Source organism: Cnephaeus nilssonii (assembly GCF_951640355.1).
Source record: "Cnephaeus nilssonii genome assembly, chromosome: 11".
In the NCBI taxonomy this organism is placed as follows: domain Eukaryota; kingdom Metazoa; phylum Chordata; class Mammalia; order Chiroptera; family Vespertilionidae; genus Cnephaeus; species Cnephaeus nilssonii.
In genome coordinates, this window is record NC_137082.1 from 17,905,524 (window position 1) to 17,928,847 (window position 23,324).

At 41.1% G+C, this 23,324-nt stretch overlaps 2 protein-coding genes across 2 annotated transcripts in view; both read right to left on the bottom strand.

The window, feature by feature from the left end:
- KAT14 (lysine acetyltransferase 14) overlaps nt 1-7,461 on the bottom strand; it is a 30,966-nt gene extending 23,505 nt beyond the window's left edge. The window contains exons 1-2 of the mRNA XM_079784742.1: nt 7,194-7,461; nt 5,213-5,331 (exon numbers count right to left, since the gene is read on the bottom strand). Coding sequence (XP_079640868.1) covers nt 5,213-5,331; nt 7,194-7,452 — 378 coding nt within the window. The 5' untranslated portion in view covers nt 7,453-7,461. The remainder of the gene's footprint in view (nt 1-5,212; nt 5,332-7,193) is intronic.
- A 262-nt stretch (nt 7,462-7,723) lies between these two features.
- PET117 (PET117 cytochrome c oxidase chaperone) lies at nt 7,724-11,743 on the bottom strand. Its single transcript, XM_079784758.1, has 2 exons — nt 11,580-11,743; nt 7,724-7,891 (listed from the first exon to the last, which is right to left on the bottom strand). The coding sequence occupies exons 1-2, from the start codon at nt 11,673-11,675 to the stop codon at nt 7,733-7,735; spliced, it is 255 nt and encodes an 84-aa protein (XP_079640884.1). The 5' UTR covers nt 11,676-11,743; the 3' UTR covers nt 7,724-7,732.
- Between the last annotated feature and the right edge of the window lie 11,581 nt (nt 11,744-23,324).

Consider the following 23,324-nt stretch of genomic DNA (forward strand, 5'->3'; position numbering starts at 1 on the left):
CACGATTAAGGGTGTTAATCTTGAGGGAGAAAATTTGTTGTTTTATATTCTAAATAGTAATGCTGGAGAAGAGAGGGGGGAAAAGGAAGGATAATATCTTGGCATATTCTCAGTATAGAATTTTACTTTCTTTTTTGCTCTCAGATGAGTCTCACTAATCCACTTAGTTATGTGCAGTCTTTCTTTACGCGTTACACATGCAGGGTTGCTGTGTGGTTGACTGGTTATGATAAATAACTACTGTCCTGGGCGAATCCCCAGCCCAGTATCCCTCCATCCTACACAATGCAGAACTAACAAAAGTGTTAACTACTGGCCATCAGGAGGCCTCTGGGTATCTACTACAGCCAGCATCTTGACCAACAGTGTTAACTTTATTGAATATTTTTAAAATCATCCCTGCATATTTTTCTAAGCTCTTTAGAGGACAGAAACAAATGACTCTCAGAATTTAAGAGCTGAAAATAATGTGACACACCATCTACCCAGTATTTAATCATTTTTAGCTGTGCAAACCTTTCTTCAAATGAAATCGGCAATCAACAAGGGGCAGAGACCTGAAAAGGCCTGGCTGCTCTGCCCCTTCTCAAAGGGCTCACTCCCCAGAGTTCAATCTGAAAACTCCTAATCTAGAACAACCTGGTTATTTTACAGATAATAAATTCATGGCCCTGAATGGGGAAATATTTTCTTGGACTATAAATAACACATGCTCATTGTAAAAGACTAAATAATAGAAAAAAGAGAAAAGAAGTACGTAAAGATCACTTTAAATCCACCATCAAGAAATAATCAGGGTGTGGGGTGGGGGGGGGGGGTTAATGGTAAGATATGTACACATATAATACCTCAATAAAATTAAAAAAAAAAAAAAGAAATAATCAGCCCTAACCAATGGACACAAAACTCTGGGGGGTGAGGGCATGTATGGGAGTGGGGTGGGGGTGGGGGGCAATGGTAAGATATGTACACATATAGTACCTTAATGAAAAAATGGAAAAAAAAACAAAAGAAATAATCAGCCCGGCCGGCGTGGCTTAGTGGTTAGCATCCAGGAGGTCACCATGGAGAACACATGCCTGGGTTGCAGGCTGGACCACCAGTGTGGGGCATGCAGGGGGCAGCCGATCCATTATTCTCTCTCATCATTGATGTTTCTATCTCTCTCTCCATCTCTTTCCCTCTCTGAAACAATTAAAAATATATTAAAAGAAATAATTACTTTTAACATTTTTAGTGACTGTCCTTTCAGACATTTCTTTTTGTGTCTACATGTAATTTTGTAATTATGTAATTTTATGTAAATGAACAAAACTATACAAGCTATTCAAAACCATGTATTCAACCTAATAAAAATAATGATTAATTTTGGGCCAATGAAATTGAAAAGGGGACAGAGAATCTAGGGGAAAAAAATCCTGCCTGGCAGGTGTGGCTCAGTGGTTGAGCATCAACCTATGAACTAGGTGGTTACAGTTAAGACTCCCAATCAGGGCACATATCCAGGTTGTGGGCTCAATGCCCCGTAGGGGGCGTGCAGGAGGCAGCTGATCAATGATTATCTCTCATCATTGATGTTCCTATCTTTCTTTCCCTCTCCCTTCTTCTCTAAAATCAATAAAAATATTTTTTTTAGGATGGTGAAGACCTGGAAGGTGGGTAAGAACTGAGAGGAGGGGGGTAAAGAGGAAACAAATGGGAGACATTTGTAATACTATCAATAATGAATAAACATATATTTTTTTAAAAAAAATTTTAATCCTTAAATAATTATTTCCATAAGGAGTGTCCTGAAGCTGTAAGGAATCTAATAAAGTGCAACTCATGGCCCATCATGTGGGTTCACAGCATTAACTCCCAATGGTCCCACTAGAAGACTTATGCCTGAAGGCAATTCTGCTGCTTCCACTGAATTTCAATATCCGCCAACCTTAAACCTGTAAAACTTTCAGATGGCCTAACAAATAATTAACCCCATGAACAGACTTTTCAAATTCTTTCACTGATTTTTGCATCGGGTCTACATCAAGCAAAAAGCAGTAATTATTCATGAGGAGTTACTATTTAATGGATAAGGAATTTCAGTTTGGGAAGATAAGAAAATTCTGAAAATGGATAGTGGTGATGGTTGCCAAACAATGTGAATATACTTCATACCACTGAATTGTACACTTAAAAATGCTTAAAATCTTAAACTTTTACGCTATGTATATATTACCTCAATTTTTAAAAGTTACTGTTCAAGAAATAATTTAAGTAAAGAAAGAAGTGAACTTCTGCCCACTCTCAGACTCCTCAAGTAACCCAGAAACAGGATTCACTGTTAATATCAGTGCTAGATACAGAAGTATCTACTAATTTACTTATTTCTGATACTATTTTTTAATTTAATTTAATTTTTAAAAATATATTTTATTGATTTTTTATAGAGAGGAAGGGAGAGGGAGAGAGAGTTAGAAACATCGATGAGAGAGAAACATCGATCAGCTGCCTCCTGCACACCTCCCACTGGTGATGTGCCCGCAACCAAGGTACATGCCCTTGACCAGAATCGAACCTGGGACCCTTCAGTCTGCAGGCCGACGCTCTATCCACTGAGCCAAACAGGTTAGGGCTGATACTATTTTTTTATATATGAAACATTTCATGATTTTAAAAAGTTAAAATTCACATACTTACTTGAATACAACTTTTATCTATTATCACAATATTTTCTGAGGAAACTACAAATTCAATATGTAAAGGACATAGTTTTCCTCCTGTCCTGGGATTTATAATCTAAAAGAATGAATTCCAGTTCAGTTTTCTGCTCCCCTACTCTCAGACCAAGCTAGCCCTGTGAACCAGTGTATCCCAGAGCCTAGCTCAGGGCGGGCACAGCCACACAGGCACTTCACAAGCACACCACCATGGTCTCTTTCTTTACCTGCAAGGTAAGGATGACTGTCCAGGACAAGAATGTAAAAACAACACTTGCCTTCCCAAGCACATGATAAAATTTCTCCTGCATTTCAAACTGTTGTTCATAAGCCACCAAAGAGAAGGACAGGAGACAGAAAGAGGGCATAGGAGAAAGAGGTCTTTTAGTCAGGAGACCAGACCTCTTTACTGTTGGTATTTTGTAATACAAGCAAGCATTTCTTTTTATTACTTTGATAAATCAACAAATACATAGTTTAAGATTTTAAAAAACACACAGAAAAAATAAAATAAAATAAAAATAAAAAACACACAGAAAATTCACATTCCAATATATCTATAACCAGTATTTGGTGGCATCAATGGAATCTACTCAAGACCAACTGAGTCTCTTTCAGCTCTTTAATGAGACTGAGGTTTTTGTGTTTTTAAAAAAATATATTTTATTGATTTTTTACAGAGAGGAAGGGAGAGGAATAGAGTTAGAAACATCGATGAGAGAGAAACCAAACACAAACCGAACAGCTGCCTCCTGCACACCTCCCACTGGGGATGTGCCCACAACCAAGGTACATGCCCTTGACTGGAATAGAATCTGGTACCTTTTAGTCCGCAGGCCAACGCTCTCCACTGAGCCAAACCAGTCAGGGCGAGACTGAGTTTTTAAGATGCAAGAGAAACACTGATCAGTAGCTTGCCAAGAACCAGATATGTCTGATCTAAGTTATGATTTCATCAGACCAGTATCATCTACCACCTATGTGTCTTTGGAAGTAAAAAATAATTTTCAAGGGATGTTAGTTTAACTAAATGTGCAAACTGAGCCAATATTACATATTCTGAGCAACATAATAAAAAGCTACTTTTTCTTTCAAAAAGAACCTTCACAGAAAATTCACATTCTTGAAAATAACAAAAATACATATATTTGCTCTTCCATATTACAGCTTTTGAAAAGCTACTTGCAGGCCAAATGCAAATCTGCTTACATATGCACACATCAGAATAACCTATTAATATTAACCTGACTTTGGCTAGAGGCAGGTCTCATGTATGCTTTGAAAAAAATATCGGCATTACAATATTCATCAGACTATATCCTCAATACAAACTTCCTTTCATTTTCTACTCATATATTTTCAGACAAGTCAAAGACTCACTCTCTCCATTCAGCCCTGACAGATTTCATGACGAGCTGTCTAATAAAACTCTGATAACTAAGACACCTAAGGCTGCTAAAGCAACTACAATTTACAAGGAACACCTGAAGGGGCCTAGATGGTATAATCTTTCTCATTACTCTGTTCATTTCCTTCATAGCAAAAAAGTGCTATAGGTAACTAACTTATTTGTCTGCTTACAACATAAAATAAATGTCGAGAATGTCACACCTGGGACAGGGGTTATAGCTGTCTTGTTCATCACAGTAGTTTCCAGGCACTCAATATTTGTTGAATCAATAAACATAAAATTGAATATGTATAATTCATTCATTTTTAGAACTTAAAGACTATATGTACATTGTACCTACTATAGATATATTAGTATTAATATAAAAACAAACCAAAAAAAAATCAATATAACCAAAGATCAATAAAAAGCTATCATTCAGACTATATAGTTGGATTATGGTATTGGTATTGAAGATGGTTAAAAGTAGACATAGGGCCCTGGCCGGGTTGGTTGGAGTGCTGTCCTGGGCACCAAAAAATTGGGGGTTCAATTCCCGGTCAGTGTATATACCTCGAATGTATGGGTTCGATCGCCAGTTGGGATGCGGGAGGCAAGAGATTTATGTTTCTCTGTCTCCCTTCTTCTCTAAATTAATAGGGTGAGGATTTTTTAAAAAGCAGACACAAAAAAAATATTCAAATAGGTTTGCATTCAAATGCAGAAAAGTGGATTATGTTGGTTTCTGCAATCAACCACATTATGTCTTCCAAATTTATTTCCTATGTGGCCATCTTTACAATTTTTTAAATGGTTTCATTGTTCAAAAAAAGGCTGCCAGAAAAACGTGAACCTCATTTTCAATTAAAATCAAAGTTGGGTATTATAGAAAAAACGATATCGTGTGTGAAGTTTTCAAGTATCTCAAACCCAATTCACTAAGTTAGCAGTGAGTCCCGTCCAAGAACTCCTTTCTCCACACATTCAATATATAAATTTCATGGGGAAATAAAAACCCTCCAAACAGCTCAAAATCTCATATAAGTTCCTCTTTCTGCAGATATTCCAATGAATTCCTTGGGGGACCAAACTCCTGAATTCTATAGGAAGAGCCTTTACTCACTTGCTGCCATGTTAGCTTCAGCCTTTCATACTGCTCCTTGCCATCTTCTGAGCAATCGGAACAAGTAAACCTAAAAAAATTATCACCCTTAAGGTAACTGAGCTGTTCCCTCAGCTGACCTAGGAGAAAAACAAAAAAGTGTATCATAGATTTATCTAAGAACAGGGGTAACTCAAAGGTTTAATTCATTTAGCAACCAGATTTTAAGTTTCCCATACTGTTTTTCCTTTATTTCAGCCAGTTCATGGTAGAAGGAGACGGGGAAAGGAATAGAGATTTTTATTTTTCCAACATCGGTGTATGCCCATGAAGATCGTTGGTTCCCTTTTAGAAGAAAGATATTGGAAAAAGCAGTTATTATTGCTCACTGGATTTTCCAACTGTTAACATTCCAGACTCCTACAGGTCTCTTCACACATTCTTTCAAAAATACCCGAGCTCCACCGAGTATCAGGCACTGGGCTAGGAACTGGGAATACTGTGCCCAAGACAGGCATAGTAACTGCTCTCAGTTTATAAATTCTGTGGGTGAAACATGAGGAAATAGGTAATCACAACAGCGCAGTGGTTCTCCATCCTCACTGTACATCAGAATGGTTTTGTTTTAATGTCTTGGCTTACCCCACATGAGATAAATCAATCTCTGAAGTGGAGCCGGGGTCTACATTTTTAAAGTGACACATGCTCTGGGAGACATGAAAACCACTGCAGTAGTAAAGGCCATGTGACGGCACCTAAAAGGGGTGGCCGACCCATATTGGGAAGATAGGAGAGCTAGAAAAAGTGGGTTCTACAGGATGACTAGAATTGGCCAGGGGAAGAGAGGTGCTTGTGTGCATGGGGGGAGGGCATGGAGGCTAGAGATGAATATTCCAGAAAGAAAATTAAAATGTGCCAAGTCCCAGGGATAAGAAAAACTTGTTTGTAGAGAATTAAAAGCTCATCCTAACAGCAAAGGTCTGTTTATGTGTGAGGATAACAGGATACTAGAGAGAGAGGCTAAAGAAGTTAGTGGGGCATAATCATAAAGGGCAGGTTAAGATGTATACCGTCAGGACAAGGAGAAAGCCACTGAGATTTTCAGGCAGGATCCTGAATTAATAAGCAGAAAGAGACACCTCACAAAAAAATACTACCTATAATAAACTCCAGATTTGTTTTCTATGAAAAGTTATATTAGTAGTAACTATTAATCTGAGTAGTTGAATCTTCAACAAAAACATTTCCACATACCAGAAAATAACCCACTTCACAATTACCTAGTTACAAATTCCATTACACAAAGAATTCCTAGTGCGTATGTCTTTACTAGTCTCTGCCTAATAGGAAAATCCTGTTGTGGTAAGACTCATGATGACTGGCAAAGCATATCTTCCTTGAGAACTAGGAAGCTATCAGTTGAAAAGACTGAGTTGAAAAACTAAAGTATCAGGGGAGCATGTGTGTGTATATATCTCTTGCCAGCAGATCACAGAGGCCAACAAGAGAAAACAAGAATGATCCTAGGAAAAAAGAGCACAAAACACTTTAATCTGCTAATTCTGGCCTTACATCAGCCTACAGTAGGGGAAGAGAGGTGCTTGTGTGCATGGGGGGAGGGCGAAATTTTCCATGTGAGTTAAATACTAAGAGTAATTTTTTTTGAACTTGAACTTTTATTCTACACTGGGCAACAAAGTCTTAACATAGCCTTATTAGAAAAATCTGGCTAATTTCTTAAGTAACACAGGATATCCAATTTTCTAGTCTTTATTGGGTTACCATCAAGAACGTTATTTTAACAATGTGATAAATATCAACAGTAATTTTTATTAGTATAAATGTGTCTGTTATATAAATTTGTAGTTAATCAACTAAACTAAAAATAAATATAATAATTATCCTTTTATTTAGGTCTATTTACATTCATGGTTTTTTTCCACAGGTTAGGAAAACAAACACATAGAAACGGACAGATCAAAGGAATCGAGAAGCTCCTTACTGGCTGGGATCCATTTTTGGCATTTGTCACAGAAGTAGGACAGCTGCTCCTCCATCCAGGACACATCTCCTTCATCACTGTTGAGGGAATCCCCACTCTGATCGTGAGACAAGTCCACTGATGCCTGGTCCTCCGATTCAACAATCAGGAGAGTCTCCCCCTCCACTTCACCCTCCTCCAGTCCTTCTGAGGTAGAGGTTCTTGTGGCTTCATCATCATGGCGACTTATCAAACTACCTAGATGGATGTTACTATCCATCCCTTCTTTCTCAGAGGGTCAGAAGTGCTTTCGTAACAATCCTAAGCTCTGACCAAGCTTAAAGAGGCTTTTATCAGGATTACACAAAAACTCTTCAGAAGAGTGTCTGCCCTATTCTCTACTCAGATATAATGAACTTTTAAAGTAATAATTTAATACAATCCATTGTCCTTTTCCTTGATTGAGTTTAAAAGGACAGTGACCAAAAAAAGGTTGAAAATCTTACTAAGCTATTCTCCATCAACACACTCACATGCACACACACATCAATATTTCACATTCATTTCAAGTCATGTTTTTTGAGATCCTTTGCCAATAACATCTTCTCTCTTTCGGCTTCAAGTTGCTCAGTCAAAATAATCTGTTCTCCCAAAAGACGGATGTTTTCTTTTTTCCGATTTTGCCTCTCAATGTCTCTGATCACTCCGTCACGAAGCCTCTAAAAATGGAAGAAACAGATTTCAGTAGCACCCTGAACAGGTGGTTCCCATCCTTGTTACATTCAAAACCAAATAACAGTGTTACCAAAATACACTTAAAACTTTCAGACTCCAAATACCCAACTACTATTTTAACTTTCTCTATAAATGTAAAATGTAATAAAGAAAGCATCAAATTAATCTGGGAGTATGCTATAACATTATCACTTAAATGACTATTGACCATATTTTAAGAAATTTCTGAACATTTATTATAGAAAATTTAATAACAATTAAAAAAGAAAACCTATCACTATGTTGAATTTTAAAAGTCTAATTGATATATGACACTTAAAATATTTGGTAAGAATTACTACAGTAACTCTGTGAAATACTTTCCTGTTAGCAATTTTCCTAGCTGAATAAACATCAAAGAAAAAAAAAGATTGCTAAAATATGAACAAGCTACAAGGTAGATGCAAAAAAGTAAAAAACCCAGCTTCTAGTATACAAAGAGAAAAAGTAAAAATTATATAGAATTACTAATCAATTATGTAACAGAGAGAGGGGGGGGGGGCGAATAGAATGCCACTATCAGGAAAAATTAAAGGCCCATCAATGGTAGTTACTTTGATAAGCACTAAAGAACATGGACCTGGCACCAAAGATGAGACTTTTTAAAGCATCAATCCAGTTATGACTAATAACTAACATTTTATAGTCACAGGTCACAAAATGCTCTAATAAGTTTCTAATAGCCTTGTGATGCAGAATAAATGGGGATAGGAGCAGGGGTCTGAACTTTTTTTAAAAAAATTATTATGATGCCTATTTAAGACACTTTCACCAAGTATCTACTTGCTGGACCTCGAGGCCATGAGCTGCATTCCCTATTAGGGGGAGTAGAGGATCCTAAGACTAATAACTGAAAACCAACTTTCTTGATCACTGAACCCTTGGCAAGACCTCCAGAGACAGAAATGGAAGTGCTCATTCCACTCTTCCCTCCCCAATTCTTCCGATCCTGTGCTCCTTACACCACCCCACCCCCAAAGCTCACACCTTCCACACCTGTCTGAGATCCTACCCTTTTCAGAGACTTTAGTACATGCTTAGGATCTTGCTCTGCATCCATCATTTGCTATCTTCCTCCAAGTTTCAATGTGTATGCTGACTGCCTCCCACATCTTTCCTGTGAGGTCCACTTAACTACCTTATGAACCACCTCACTTACTAACCACTAAGGCTTCTCCACTATTCCAATTCTAACACCTAGAACTCTGGCTCCTCACGTAAGTACTACTTGTTTTGCAGGGTTCCCATGAGGGTTAAAGGTAATGTATATAAAATGCTTAGTACAGTGCCTGGTATGTAGTAGACAGTCAAGAAACAATAGTCATTATTTATTTCTTGCTTCCTTGAACCTTCTTCTTACATATCCACCATGTCAATCATTTGACCAACTCTTTCCCACTGCTAGAAAGAAAGTAAGCCCACAATGAATGATTGGATGTAAGATAAACACAGGTTATTCTGGTCAATCTTTTCTTCATCTCTAATGTCCAAATATCTAAATCTACCTGTTCTTCCACTCTAGCAGGCAGCCAGGGTTTCTTAGCCAGGGTTTCTTAACCACGACTGCCTGCTAGAATCCTCTGGGTCGCTTTTATTTTTAAAAAAAAATATATATATATTTTTATTTCAGAGAGAAAGGGAGGGGAGAGAGAGAAACATCAATGATGAGAATCATTGTTTGGCTGCCTTTTGCAGGTCCCCTACTGGGGATTGAGCCCAAAACCCCTGCACGTGCCCTTGACCAGAATCGAACCCAGGACCCTTCAGTCTGTAGGCTGATGCTTTATCCACTGAGCAAAACCGGCTAGGGCTGGGTCGGTTTTAAAACATACTTAATCGCTTTTAAAACATACTTAAGCCCAGCTGGTGTGACTCGGTGGCTGAGTTTCAACCTATGTACCAGGAGGTCTGAGTTTCAATCCAGATCAGGGCACTTGCTCGGGATTTCCGGCTCCAACCACAGTGTGGGGCGTGCAGGAGGCAGCTGATCAATGACATGACTGATGTTTCTATCTCTCTCCCCCTCTTCCTTCCTCTCTGAAATCAATAAATAAAACATACCTAAGCAGAATCCTCATGCCCAAGAGATTCTGATTTAATAGGCCTGGAGTAGGGCCCAGCCTCAGCTGCATTGTAAAAACTTTCCAGGAACATCGGGTGTGTGGCTAGGTTTCAGAACCAAGCTCTAATAATCCAGCCCTACATGACACTCGGAAATTCCCTGTTCACTGACCTCAGAGCTCTATCTGACACACATTACTCCATCTCAGTTTTTCTTGGGATCACCATCTTTTTCCTTCTTAGGAGGAAGATTTCTGCCTCTATTACAAAAGCTACCCCTTTAGAACCCCAAATCTCTAGTCTCTTCCATGCCCTTTCATCATTAATCATCCCATTCCCTCCTCCACACAATTCTTGTATCTTCACAGGCTTCCTCTCCTCTGATTTCCGTGGATTGTGAACACCGAGGACAAAGACCTCATCTGCTTCATATCTGAATACCCAGCACACAGCACAGTCCAATACAAGCAATGACTTTACTACTGATTCAGGTCATTGCTTTCACCCCTGGCAAACTAGGCTCTACCGATACCCGCGCCAAGGTGTCCTCTGAGAGTTCACCAATGATCTAGTTCCGGTTCTCACACTCAACATTCAGCGCTGTTTTCAATCAGTTAGTCTGTCTCAGGAGCGGCTTTGCTTCCTTATCTTTGTTTCCCAAAAAGTTCCTGGCACACAGTGATCAGTCATTAAGCGTTTACTAACTTGAATAAGAAAGTAAGTATGGGCAGAGAGACACAGAATGGACGGTCAGGCCAATGATCAGTAAGTCAGGATATTTCTAGGAATATAAGTACCAAAAAAAGGAAACTTGGAGGCTGGTCTAGTTGACGTACACAGAATCTAGTTTTCACGGAGATCAACCAAGAACTTGTGTGTGTGGATACAGACAATAGTGAGGTGAAGGCCGGGGGCGGGGGGCAGGGACAGGCTAGAAGGGGTCAATAGGGAAGAGAAGGGACACGTGTATTGCTTTCAACAATAAAGAAAAAAACACACACACGACCACAAAACAACATACAAGCATCTCACCAAATTACCTTGGCCAAAGGCACGAAGGCGGATGCGGGAATGCTTCTTTATCGTGGGATAAAGTCTTATTAGCATTTAAACACCGCAGGACCAACCTTGGGCCTGGGGGTGAAGACAGGCCATAACCTGCTGAATGCACCCCAAGGAAACGCCTTCCCCTCCTCCACTTTCCGCGGTCCCAATGACATTCTGAAAGGTCGTATACTGCAGGCTGGCTGCCGCTAGAAAACGGGACCGCTCACCACCCCACGGGCGTGCGTTCGCGGGAGCCAAACTTCAGCGCGGAGGGCCGGGCTCCCAGGCGCCCGAGGCGGGAGGGTGGCCTGCACCTCGAGGGCGCACGCGGCCAGGGGGGCTGCAGCGCCCCGGGCCGAGCCCGCGACAGGCGGGTGGTGAGCGTGCGGGTGCCGGGCCGCGCCGCCGCGGGGGAGAGGACGGGAGAGAAGGAAAGACCAGGACCAGCGGGAAACCACGCGGAGAGAACGGAGACCCCAAGGCCGCCGCCGCCGGGCCCGGAAGAGACCGTCACGTGACACCGACCTGCCGGTCCTGCCGCTGGTTCAGATGCACGCCAGCCACGGTGACCGCCGTCAGCACCACCGAGAGGCCCAGCACCAGCTTCGATCTCCTCGACATCCCCGCGCCGGGCGCCCCCTCCCACCAAGCGAGGGCCTTGGGTGCCGCCGAGCATGCGTCGCCGCCAGTGCGAGCCAGACCCGACCCCTAGAGCGCAGATCCCCAGCCACTGCGATCCAGGCGCGAGCAATCGAGAGCCGAGCGGTTCCGCGGCAATGCGACTGCGGGTGGGACCTGGGGAACGGAGGGATGCTCTCTCTACCCTACAGGCGGCCGGGATAAAGCACTCCCAATTCAAATTCTAAATTAGAGCCCCAGCACCTCGTCGGGGTGAGTTGGAGGGTTCCAGGCCTGCACCTCCTCATTGTACCACCTCCTCCACCACCCGTGGAGATGCTGACCCAGGTGCTTTGCTCAATAGCAGCTTCACCAAACTCAGCCCTCATTGTCCCTTTGGCGGGGCAGGTGTCACCAGGAGATGGGGTTTTGCAAGTTAAATGTAGACACAGTCACCTGCTTTCACCTTGACGCTGTGGGGCGGCTGGTCAGGGACTGATTTTTCTTAAAATCGTAGAGAAACATAAAGAGCCTGTTGACTGGGCAGCGACACCTCCTTGCCTCCTGATATGAAAAGAGCTGGTTACCTCCTTGTCCAGGTAATCCTTAAGAGATCACTTTGACACCCATAGCCTCAGTTCCCGCCATTTATAAAACAGGATTCCTGAGCCCACATCACAGAAACATAAATGATGGAATGAAGGAGTGCTTCGAGAATAGCTTAAGGTACTGTGCAAGGTGTAGAAAGACGTTTGGCTTTCTAATGAAGAGGTATTGTCATTAAATTATTCTTTCTTACTAGAATTCACAGAGAACAAACTTTTCCTATGGAAACAACTTTGGATGATATTAACTTGGGCTCGATCTTAACCTCACCCAAGGGCTTCTTGACATTAATTTCTGTAGTGCTTTGCTATTCCAGCCTAAGTTATGCAAGTATAAATGGCATGATTGATACTGCTCTTAAGAAATGTAATACAATAAAACTAAATAATAAAAAAGTTAAAAATACCCTTTCAAATGTCATTTTGTTCACAACATATTTCTCAGCTGGAGGAATGTACCATTGAATTGGAAAACAGGAGTCTTGCCCTAATAGACCTTGAAGTTAGAAGCAATTTGATGCAGGGTGTATTTGCATATTTCTGTAAAGAAAAAAAAACGATTAGACTATTTTTGATTGTCTACAATTAGACTACTTTTATATTGTCTTCTCCAGATATAATTTCTCTCTAAGTCAATAAGCCTTCAACATGTCCTTAGACTGTAGCCTAGAGAGTTAGATGGTCTTTCATCCTGTCATCACTAATTTTTCAATGTCTTCTTAAAATATTTTGTTATTGTACTTTTGAAAGATCCTTTAAATGTTAACACTGTCAAATTAAATGATGGATTATCTGTTTAAGTATTTATAAGCCTGAGCAGGATGTATTGTATGATTATTGTCACATAAATTACTATGTGAGAGAATGACTGCATGCCATCAAACACTAAAACCACCTTTTTTAATCGTTAACGTGATTTCCATCTTGTCTAAGTATATTTCTAAGTGTGTGCAGTGTGTTTGAACAAAAGCAGTTTTCTGGGACAACTTGAAGAGTTTCTAGTAATGAATACAAGCCCAGACTTGCTAATTGACTTTTTATTTTTTTTCCGACAAACTTTGACTGAATGTTCCAGGAGCAGTGGATTCAAGGTTCCCCCATCGCCACACCATCCCTCAGGCAGCTTAATTTCTGCAAGAAAGACAGACTGGCATATCAAATAATCTCAATTTAAAAAGCAGTTTACAAATAGGAATGGTTATGGACTGCATGTTTGTGTGTCCGCTCCCCCCCCCCATTCTTATGTTGAAATCATAACCTCCGATGGCATGGTATCAGGAGGAAAAGCCTTTAGTAGGAAATTAGGTTTAGATGAGGTTATGAGGGTAGAGCCCATGATGGGATTACTGTCCTTGTAAGAAGAGAAAGAGACTAGAGCTGGAGCTATCTCTCTACCATGTAAGGACACGGCAAGAAGGTGGCCATCAGCAAACCAGGAAAAGGGCCCTCACTAGAACCTAATCATGCCAGCACCTGATCTCTGACTTCCCAGCCTCCAAAGCTGTGAGAAATACATTTCTGTTATTTAATCTACTCAGTCTATGGTATTTTTGTTATATTAGCCACAACTGAGACAACAATGAACTATTCCCCCTAAGTGTGGGTGTAGGTCTACTGCTCTAGAGTCAGTATCACCCAACATAGAAGATTCAAGACCAAGTGCTCTGTCAGAATCTTCCAGCAACTCTCCTACAGGAACCAGGTGCTATCTGCTCTTAAATTCCTCTCTCTCTCTTTCTCTCTCAGTGATAAACCATGTCTAATGCTGATTAAATGGAAAAAATCCTGCTTCACCACTGGAGACTCTGGGCGAGAGGTGCTACTGAAATAATCACAGATATATGTACAGGTGGAACTTCTACTACAAGGTCTAAGACTTAAATTTGAAGCCAACTCACCCACAGGGAGGGTAAAAAAACATGACTTCATAACATTAGCAAACATTAGCACATTCAGGCACACATTTGGGAGCTGTTTATCCTTTCGCTAGCATCTCCCCATTTCCTACAGCCCTCAGCCCCTGCAACCACCATTCCACTCTGCTGCTATGAGTTAGACCTTTAAAAAGGTATGTTTGTTTTTCTGTGTCTGGCTTATTTAATTTAGCATAATGTCCTCCAGGCTCATCCATGTTGTTGCAAATGGGAGGATTTCCTTCTCCTTATGTCTGAAAAGTATTTCATTGTGTGTATACACCACAACTTCTTTATACATTCATCTGTCGATGGACACTTAGGTTATTTCTACGTCTTGGATATTCTGAATGATACTGCAGTAAACATGGAAGTGCAGATACCTTTTCAAGATCCCAGTTGAATTTCCGTTGGTTATATACCCAGCGATTGCTGAATCATAAGGTAGTTCTATTTTTAATTTTTTGAGAAACTTCCATACTGTTTTTCATAGTGGCTATATCAATTTATATTTACAGTGCACCAATTTATAGCTCACTAGGGGTTCCCTTTTCTCCACATCCTTACCCCCTGTCTTTTTTGTTGTTGTTAATCTTCACCCGACAACATTTTCCCACTGATTTTTTCTTTTTTTAGAGATAGTGGAAGGGAGGGGAGAGACAGAGAGAAACATCGGTGAAACATTGATGTGAGAGAGACACATCGATTGGTTGTCCCCTGCAGGCACCCAGACTAGGGCAGGGATTGAACCTGCAATTGAGGTAAGTGCCCTTGACCGGAATCAAACCTGTGACCCTTCAGTTCATGGGCTGAAGCTCTATCAACTGAGCCAAACCAGGCACTGCACCCCTTGTCTTTTTGATAATAGCCTTTCTAACAGGTATGTAGTGATATCTCATTGCATTTGTAATTTGCATTTCCCTGATGATTAGTAATGTTGAGTACTTTTTCATATACCTGTTGACTATTTCAGTTATCCTATATAATAAAAGCCTAATATGCTAAGTGTCTGGTCGTCTGGTCATCCGTTCAACCAATCAAAGCGTAATATGCTAATGATATGCTAAGGTTGCTCAACCGCTCACTATGATGTTCACTGACCACTAGGGGGCAGATGCTCTGACTGGTAGGTTAGCTTGCTGCTGGGGTCCAGCCAATTGGGACTGAGCGAGACAGACTGGACATGCCCAAGAGGCCTCTCATGGTCACTCCCTGGCTGACCAACCTCCCGCATCCCTCGCCGGCCCCGAGTGCACCAGTGGGGCCCCTCGTGCGCCTTCTTGCAATCCAGGACCACTCAGGGGATGTCAGAGAGCCAGTTTCAGCCTGATCCCACAGGCCAAGCTGAGGGACCCCACTGGTGCACAAATTCATACACCAGGCCTCTAGTAAGATTATAAATTTTGAGGATCTAATGTACACCATGATGAATTATCCTATATAATAAAAGGCTAATATGCAAATAGACCGAACGGTGGAACAACCAAACAACCCGTCACTATAACGTGTGCTGACCACCAGGGGGGCATGTGCAGAACATAGCGCGAGTCAGCAGCAGGTGGCAGAGTGTGGAACATGGTGGGTGTTGGCTGCGGCGGGATGGTGGAGCAGGTGAGTGGGGGCGCCAGACCAAGTCAGGGCACCGATTGCTGTCATTGGGGCAAGCCTCTGGTGGTTACTGAAAATTTTTTGCTCTCGCACACTACGGTCCCGCCCAGCACCTGGCGCCGCCCCATCGTCAGCAGGTGAGAGTGGGGCCCGCATTGTCAGCGTGTTGCAGAGGGAACAGGGCTGAAGGCACACAGGGGACTGGGGCCATGGCAGGAGGGGCCGGGTGGGGGCGTGGAGGATGGGCTGAGACCCACCCCTGTGCCCAACACAACCTCACGGCCCACAGTCCCTTTCATGGTGCACGAATTCATGCACTGGGCCCCTAGTAGTTAATAATACTGTGTGTATACCTGAAACTTACTAGGAGAGTAGATCTTAAGCATTCTCACCTCACACAAAAAAAGTATGTGAAGTGATGGATGTGTGTGAATAGCTTGATTATAGTCATCATTTCATAATGTATAGGTATATCAAATGATCACGTTGTACACCTTAAATATGTACAATTTTTCTTTGTAAATTATGCCCCAATAAAGCCGGAAACAAAAGAAAATTTATATATTTTTAAAGCATTAAGAAGAAAAAATATTTATATATATACACATATTCAGAAAAAAATGAAGTTCTCATACATGCTATAACAGATGAACCATGATATCTTGAAAACATTATGCTAAATAAAAGAAGCTAGTCACAAAAGACCAGGTATTATATGATTCCATTTATATAAAATAGGCAATTCCATAGAGACAGAAAGTAGAGCACTGGTTGCATGGATGGGAGAGAGAGATAAACAGAAGAGAATACTATGCTGCCATAAAAAAGAAGGAATTCTCATCATTTGCAGCAACCTGGATGGAATTGGAGAACATTATGCTAAGTGAAATAAGCCAGTCAATGAAAGGAAAATACCACATGATCTCACTCATTTATGAATAATAAAGAACATTATAAACTGATGAACAAAAATATAGATACAGAGACAGTAAAGCATCAAACAGACTGTCAAATTACAGGGGGAAGGTTAGGGAGAGGTGGGGGAGATAAGCGATCAACCGAAGGACTTGTATGCATGCATATAAGCATAACCAATGGTCACAAAACTCTGGGGGGTCAGGGCATGTATGGGTGTGGGTGGGGGGGACAATGGTAAGATATGTACACATATAATACCTAAATAAAAAAAAGTGGAAAAAAAATAAATAAATATTAGATTCCTAAAATAAAATAATAAAAAATAAAAATGGGAGGGGAGAGACAGGCAAGAGAGGGAAGGCGATGTGAGGAGATGCATGGATGGGAGAGAGAGATAAACAGAAGAGAACAGAAAAATGGACTGGAACTCTAAGTAGGTTCTGAGGTAACATGATTTGCCTCAGGGGGATATCTGAGGGACCTGCCTTTTGCATCTCTGTTTTGGGGTCTTGCATTCCTCCCTTTGATAGGAGAGCCCTGCCGCCCTCCCTCAGGATACAGTTCTCAGAAGTTGTGTCTCTGAGCCAAGCTCTGCTGGAACAAAGAGGTGGAAAGAGGACTTCTGACTTCACTCATCCCTTAGGTTTTGGGACCTCAGTTTCCTCCTCAGTACTATCAGGGCAATGATATGTGCGATTCCTCCTTGGCTTACTGGTTGAGATGATTGATTAATACCATGCCTATACTCAGATCAGCATGTGGTGATAATGCATGCCACAGCATCCCAGCCAGAGAGTCTCCTGTGGCCCCCTCCAGGAGTCATACGACTCTACCTGGAGAGGGCTCCTGTCACTACCCCTGGGGGCAGTGGCCCTGGATTCTTGTCTTCACAAATGTAGGAGATGTCTGTTTGCTTGCAGCTAAGTGGGCCTTTGGGTGACATCCCAGCATGAGCATTCTCACCTCTCAACGTGCTTGGCCACATTTGTGGACTGGAGTTTCTTCGTTGTTTCCAAAGACTTGGTGTGACTGAGTTCTTTCAGATTCAAAACCCAGCCACATTGTCAGAAAAAAAAAAAAAAGTCAACATTAGCATTGTTAATGGAAGAAAAGAGCTGTTCGATCCTTTCAATATAATTTCTGACTGCTGTACATTTATAAATCATTGTTAAAACAAAACAATGGCTTTAACTGACAATAGCACATGTTGGCAAAGACATGGAACAGCTGAATGTTCTGTATCCTGGTGGGAGTGTCACTGGACCACTTTACCTGTATTTGCTGGAGCTGGACTGGTTCAAACCCTCTGACTCAGTAACTTCACCCCTAGATACAAGCGCAACAGAACTGCATACATGTGAGCACCAAAAGACATGTGCAAGTATATCTGTGCAAATTCCACTTACATAAGCCAGCACGCCGGTCACCTTGTTGAGAGAGTACTTGCTGGGAGAGGGCAAATGGGATGCTGGTATCATTCTGTTGCTTGATCTGCTTGCTGGTACTAATTGTGTGTGAAAACTAATCAAGTGGCACACACATTTTGTGCTCATATCTATATGTATGACCGACTTCTTAGAAAAGTCTTATGTAAAGTTATGAACTGAAAAAATGGTTTTATATTTTATAATTATTTCTCGCACCAAGAAAGGTTTTTTCCTCCATGATGACTATCAAAAATGGAAGAGATTATCATTTAAAACATCTTGATCAGGAATTATGTGTAGACATTTAATTTTATTTTCATATTTTTGTTAATCCTCACCCGGGAATATTTTTCCATTTATTTTTATTTTATTTTTTAAATAATTCTTTATCGTTGAGCGTATTACATATGTCCCCTTTGTTCCCCCATTGTTCCACTGATTTTTAGAGAGAGAGTGGAAGGAAGGCGAAGAAACAGAAAAAGAGAAACATCCATTGGTTGCCTCCTACACGTGCCCCGACTGGGGCCCCCGATGGAGCCTGCAACCAAGGTACGTGCCCTTGACCAGAATCAAACCTGATCTATCCACTGAGCCAAACCCACTAGGGCTATGTACAGACATTTTAAACATAAAACATGATAGTAAAAGATTAGACTCAGAGAAATAAGCTCTAGTTTTTCTTACTTATGGTGCCAATTTAAACACAATTTTATTTAAGACACTGCATTTTCCGCTTTACAATGCAGTGTTTATAAAGTGCACCATTATTTCCTTTCCTTGTGTCTAGTTCTTCATTAAAAAATCACAGACTTGTTGTCAGAAAATTTTATACAAATTCAATGTTTAAATCTGCCCCAATACTGTTTTTATTTTTCTTCTCATAATCTATAGTATCATAGTTTTTGTTTTGTTTTTATTTTATAAGAATATTATATAAAGAAAATAGGGATAATTATTATCTGTAAACTCCAGTTGAAATTATCCAAGTTCCCTCAAGTTGATCCCAGTGAGCTATACAAATACCCTGTTTTTAATGTTTAACAGGGTGGGACAAAGATTAGGAAGCATGATTAATTAACACAATTTGCTCTTAGGCCAGAACTTCTAAACCTTATATCTGCCTTTATTCTATTCTAGAGTCTTAGCATCCTGAAATCACATCAGCTCCCATCCCTCTCAGCTTTGGACTGACCCAGATGTGACCAGAATGACCACTGCTCTCCTGGAGGGGACAATGGTTCTACATCCACAGCTTCTGTCCCTTCAGTGTCAGTTCTGATGGGAGCTGGAGAAGGGGCTAGTGGTGGCATTAAAACAGAAAGCCTTAGAAGTAAATCTGCTCAGACTCAGGTGTGCTGGAGGTCTAGGAGCTTCAGGATACCCATCCCTCACTGAGTTGTTCTCAAAAATTAAAGTCCAGCGTGGCTCAGCAGTTGAGCATCAACCTATGAACCACGAGGTCACAGTTCGATTCCTGGTCAGGGCACATACCTGGGTTGCAGGGGCTCAATCCCCCAATGTGGGGTGTGAGTGCAGGAGATAGCCAATCAATGATTTTCTGTCATCATTGATGTTTCTATCTCTCCTTCCCTCTCTGAAATCAATAAAAATATATTTTAAAAAAATTAAAAGAAAAACTTGAAGTCCTTTAGAAATTGATTGTTTGCATGATAATTCTTATGCAAAATCACTAGGAGACAAAACTACTGCCACCAGATTGAACTTGCCTTCTAAGACAAAAATATGAAGCTGACTTTCTGAAAAACCTCCCAGTGGCTCCCCATTTCTACAGGATAAAGCCCCAAACTCTTTAGAAGAGCACTCTGCCCTATGCCCTCCCCCCCCCTTCAGCCTCGTCTAAATAAGAGGAAACATCAAAAAGAAGGCTTGGAGAAGAACCAAGAAATGAAACCTAGTGGAGGGGAGTACAGTCATCTCCCTGTGTTTGATCAACATGGTCACATAATGCTTGTCCACCTTCACTCATACAAGGGTGGGACTTGAAAAATGCCTCCACTACTGAGTGTGTAATTTGGCTTGTGTTATGTGGGCTTGAATCAGGGCCAGGTCCTCACAGATAATATGGGAGAGCTGGTTTCCAAGTCACCCCTGTCTTAGAGAACATTAATCATCAGTACTCTAGTGGGAGGCATTAATGAGAACACATTGATTGGTAGGTTTAAAGTGGAATAGATGGTGGCACAACTAAAACAGGTGAGGGCAGAGGCATAAGGCAATGAATTAGAAAGTTGTATGGGGCAGGGCTGAAAAAGAAAGAAGAGGCCGGGAGAAGTGGTTTGTTTGGGAATAAGGTGGGGAGTGTCAGCTGAATTGATGCCAGTGACCAACTTTTGTGTAAATGTTACAATGTCAGCACCCATTGATTGCAGAAATAGCACATGACCTGACACCCCATAATGCACCATTATGACTATTTAAAATGCAAATATAAAAAGTCCTGCCTTGTGTATGGGCCTGAAGGGGCTCTACAGGTGGCTAATACTTTGGGGTCCCATCTTCTTTAGGCTTAGGTTCTAAAGCCAGCCATCAGCATATAAGTAAAAAATCACAGTCAAAACTTCTCTTGAAAATCCCTTAGAAAGGTGATTGGAGACAATAGACTTTCTCTTGGTAAGTCCAACACAGTTTTTCCTCTGGCACTAGAATTGATCACTGAATTCAATGGAGGAGCTACATTATTGATTTGGAATTCTGCATAAGAGATTCGTCTCTTCTCTTCCCCATTTATTAATTTATTTAATCATTTACTGATATCAGTTTAGATTCATGACACTTACTTTATATTTTGGATTATAATGCAATATTACTTTATTCTGTTGCTCAAATTGCTCAGCTTTGGCCACTGGGAGCTCTTTTCATTGGCTTCTGTACCCTTTGACATATCCCAATCAATGTGGGTTTTTCTTTTTTCACACTTCTTTATTTTTTGGCACTACAAGATGCTCCAGGCTCATCTTGGATATTTCTAGTCCCAATCCTAGAATTAGCCATTTCTCCAAGGATCCCTGGTTCCTTTTATTGAGTAACTAGAGGCCCAGTGCGGGGGAGGGGTCCCTCAGCCGGGCTTGTGTGCCCTCTCGCAGTAAGGGAGCCCTGGGGGGGGGGGGGGAATGTCCTGGGGGGTGTCTGACTGACGGCTTAGGCCCGCTCCCTGCGGACATCCCTGTGGGAGCTCACTGACCACCAAGGGGCAGCTCCGGCTCCCCCCATTGTCCCGTCCCCCCCATCATCGTCCCTTCCCTCCGCCCCTCTGCCCGCTGGCACTCCCCTTGGCTGGCCTGGCACCACCCGATTGCAGGCCCCACCCCCCACCAACCTGTGGTTCTGCCGTTCGGTTGATTTGCATATTAGGCTTTTATTATATAGGATGGTACTAAAAACCAAGATTTGGGTCCTATGTGTGCTTGTTGCCACTGGAGTATTGTTTTGTTTAGGCCCTGTCAGATGACAGACCAAATAAATATATGTGCATATACTAACCTGTGTATATGCACATAGCTATAAATATTCCTCTATATATAACTATCTGAATCTATATTAAGTTAAACATCATGTCTCCAATTCTAATCCACCCCTTATATGGATCATTCTAGTCTCCTCCCTTTGTTTATCTGTAAATTCCAACTCCAACAGTGATATGCCTGGCTCCCATCAGTCTACATACATGTATTTAATTGTTCCATTTTAGTATACTTGTAGTGTAGTCTCAGTATTGTTAACCTGTACCCTCAAGGGGAATCATGTTATCAATGAGAACACCATGCTTTTTTGCAGTTCCTTTGCTTTTAGTCTTACAGATTCCATGAATTTCCAAAGTTATTAAGTCAACACCTTTTCCCCTAATCCTGTCAGTGAGATTGTTTCATATATTTATAATACAGTTATTAGATCTTCTTGTCACAATCTGCATTCTTTCCTGGGATCTTTTCAGAGAGTATTTTTTATTCACTTCTATAAACATGATGGAAATGGCATAAGTCCACTCTCCCAATAACCCAATTGTAGTAGATAATATTGTTTTTAACCTTTACCTTTTAAGCTTTAAATACATTGAGACTTCTGTGCTTGATTTATCAACTTAAATGATATTTTCTGACTGCCACTCTAAACATTGAGGAAATCAATATACGTACCCTACTTCCCATCTTCTCCCTCTTTTTAGCTTTTGTTAGTTATATCACTTTTTCACTGCCAGAACTTATAACCTTTGCATTCTGTTCTATAACCATAATTCCCACATTTGTTTTCAACTTAGTCTCACATTTCAATGTATTTCATGGTTATTAACAGTCCTTTCAAGTGTTGTTTCTCCATCACTTATCAGCACCTTCAAAAAAGGGTTATAAAAACTGTATTTCCTCCTCTGGCCAGTATGTCTCAGTTGGTTGAGCATTGTCCCATGCACTGAGAGGTCACTGGTTCAATTCCCAGTCAGGGCTGCAGACTCAGGGCATACAGGATGTTTTTCTCTCTCTCCCTTTCCCTTCTTCTCTCTCTCAAATACATTTCTAAGAAACATATTTCTCTTTTTTTAAAAAGCTTTAAAGGAAACTGTATTTCCTGAATTTTTGCACACTCAAAAATATTTTTGTGTTGGCTTTGTACATAAAGCACAGTTGAGCTGGGTATAAATTTTTTGGTCACACTTGCTTTCTGTGAGGATTTTGTAGACTTTGCTCATCTATTTTCTAATATTAAATAGCTGTGGAGACTTGAGGGCAGCATAATTTTTCCTTTCAGTTACTTAATTACTTAGCATGCTTGCCTTAAGTATACACCCTTTATCTTTTAAATCCAGTTACTTGAATATGTTTTTGAGTCAAATTTTTTTTGGACATGATGTTCCCATTTATTCTGTACATTTATACTTCTTTTATTTCTGAAACATTTCTTAAATTAAACCTGTAAATATGTTGTCTGTTCTATGTCTTTAGTTTTCTTTTTTAGGGACACCAATTATGTATAAACAAGAGGCCCGGTGCACGACATTCGTGCACTGGGTAGAGGTCCCTCAGCCCAGCCTGCGTCCTTAGCGCTGCTGCGGAGGTGGGAGAGGCTCCTGCCACCACCGCTGTGCTCACCAGCCGTGAGCCCAGCTTCTGGCTGAGTGGTGCTCCCCCTGTGGGAGCGCACTGACCACCAGGGGACAGCTCCTGTGTT

What these genes read in the sequence shown, in the direction of transcription:
- PET117 (XM_079784758.1), bottom strand. Translation starts at nt 11,675, where the DNA reads ATGTCGAGGAGATCGAAGCTGGTGCTGGGCCTCTCGGTGGTGCTGACG. An exon ending in ACCAGCGGCAGGACCGGCAG is followed by an intron (nt 7,892 to 11,579) that starts GTCGGTGTCACG and finishes TTCCATTTTTAG; the next exon opens with AGGCTTCGTGACGGAGTGAT.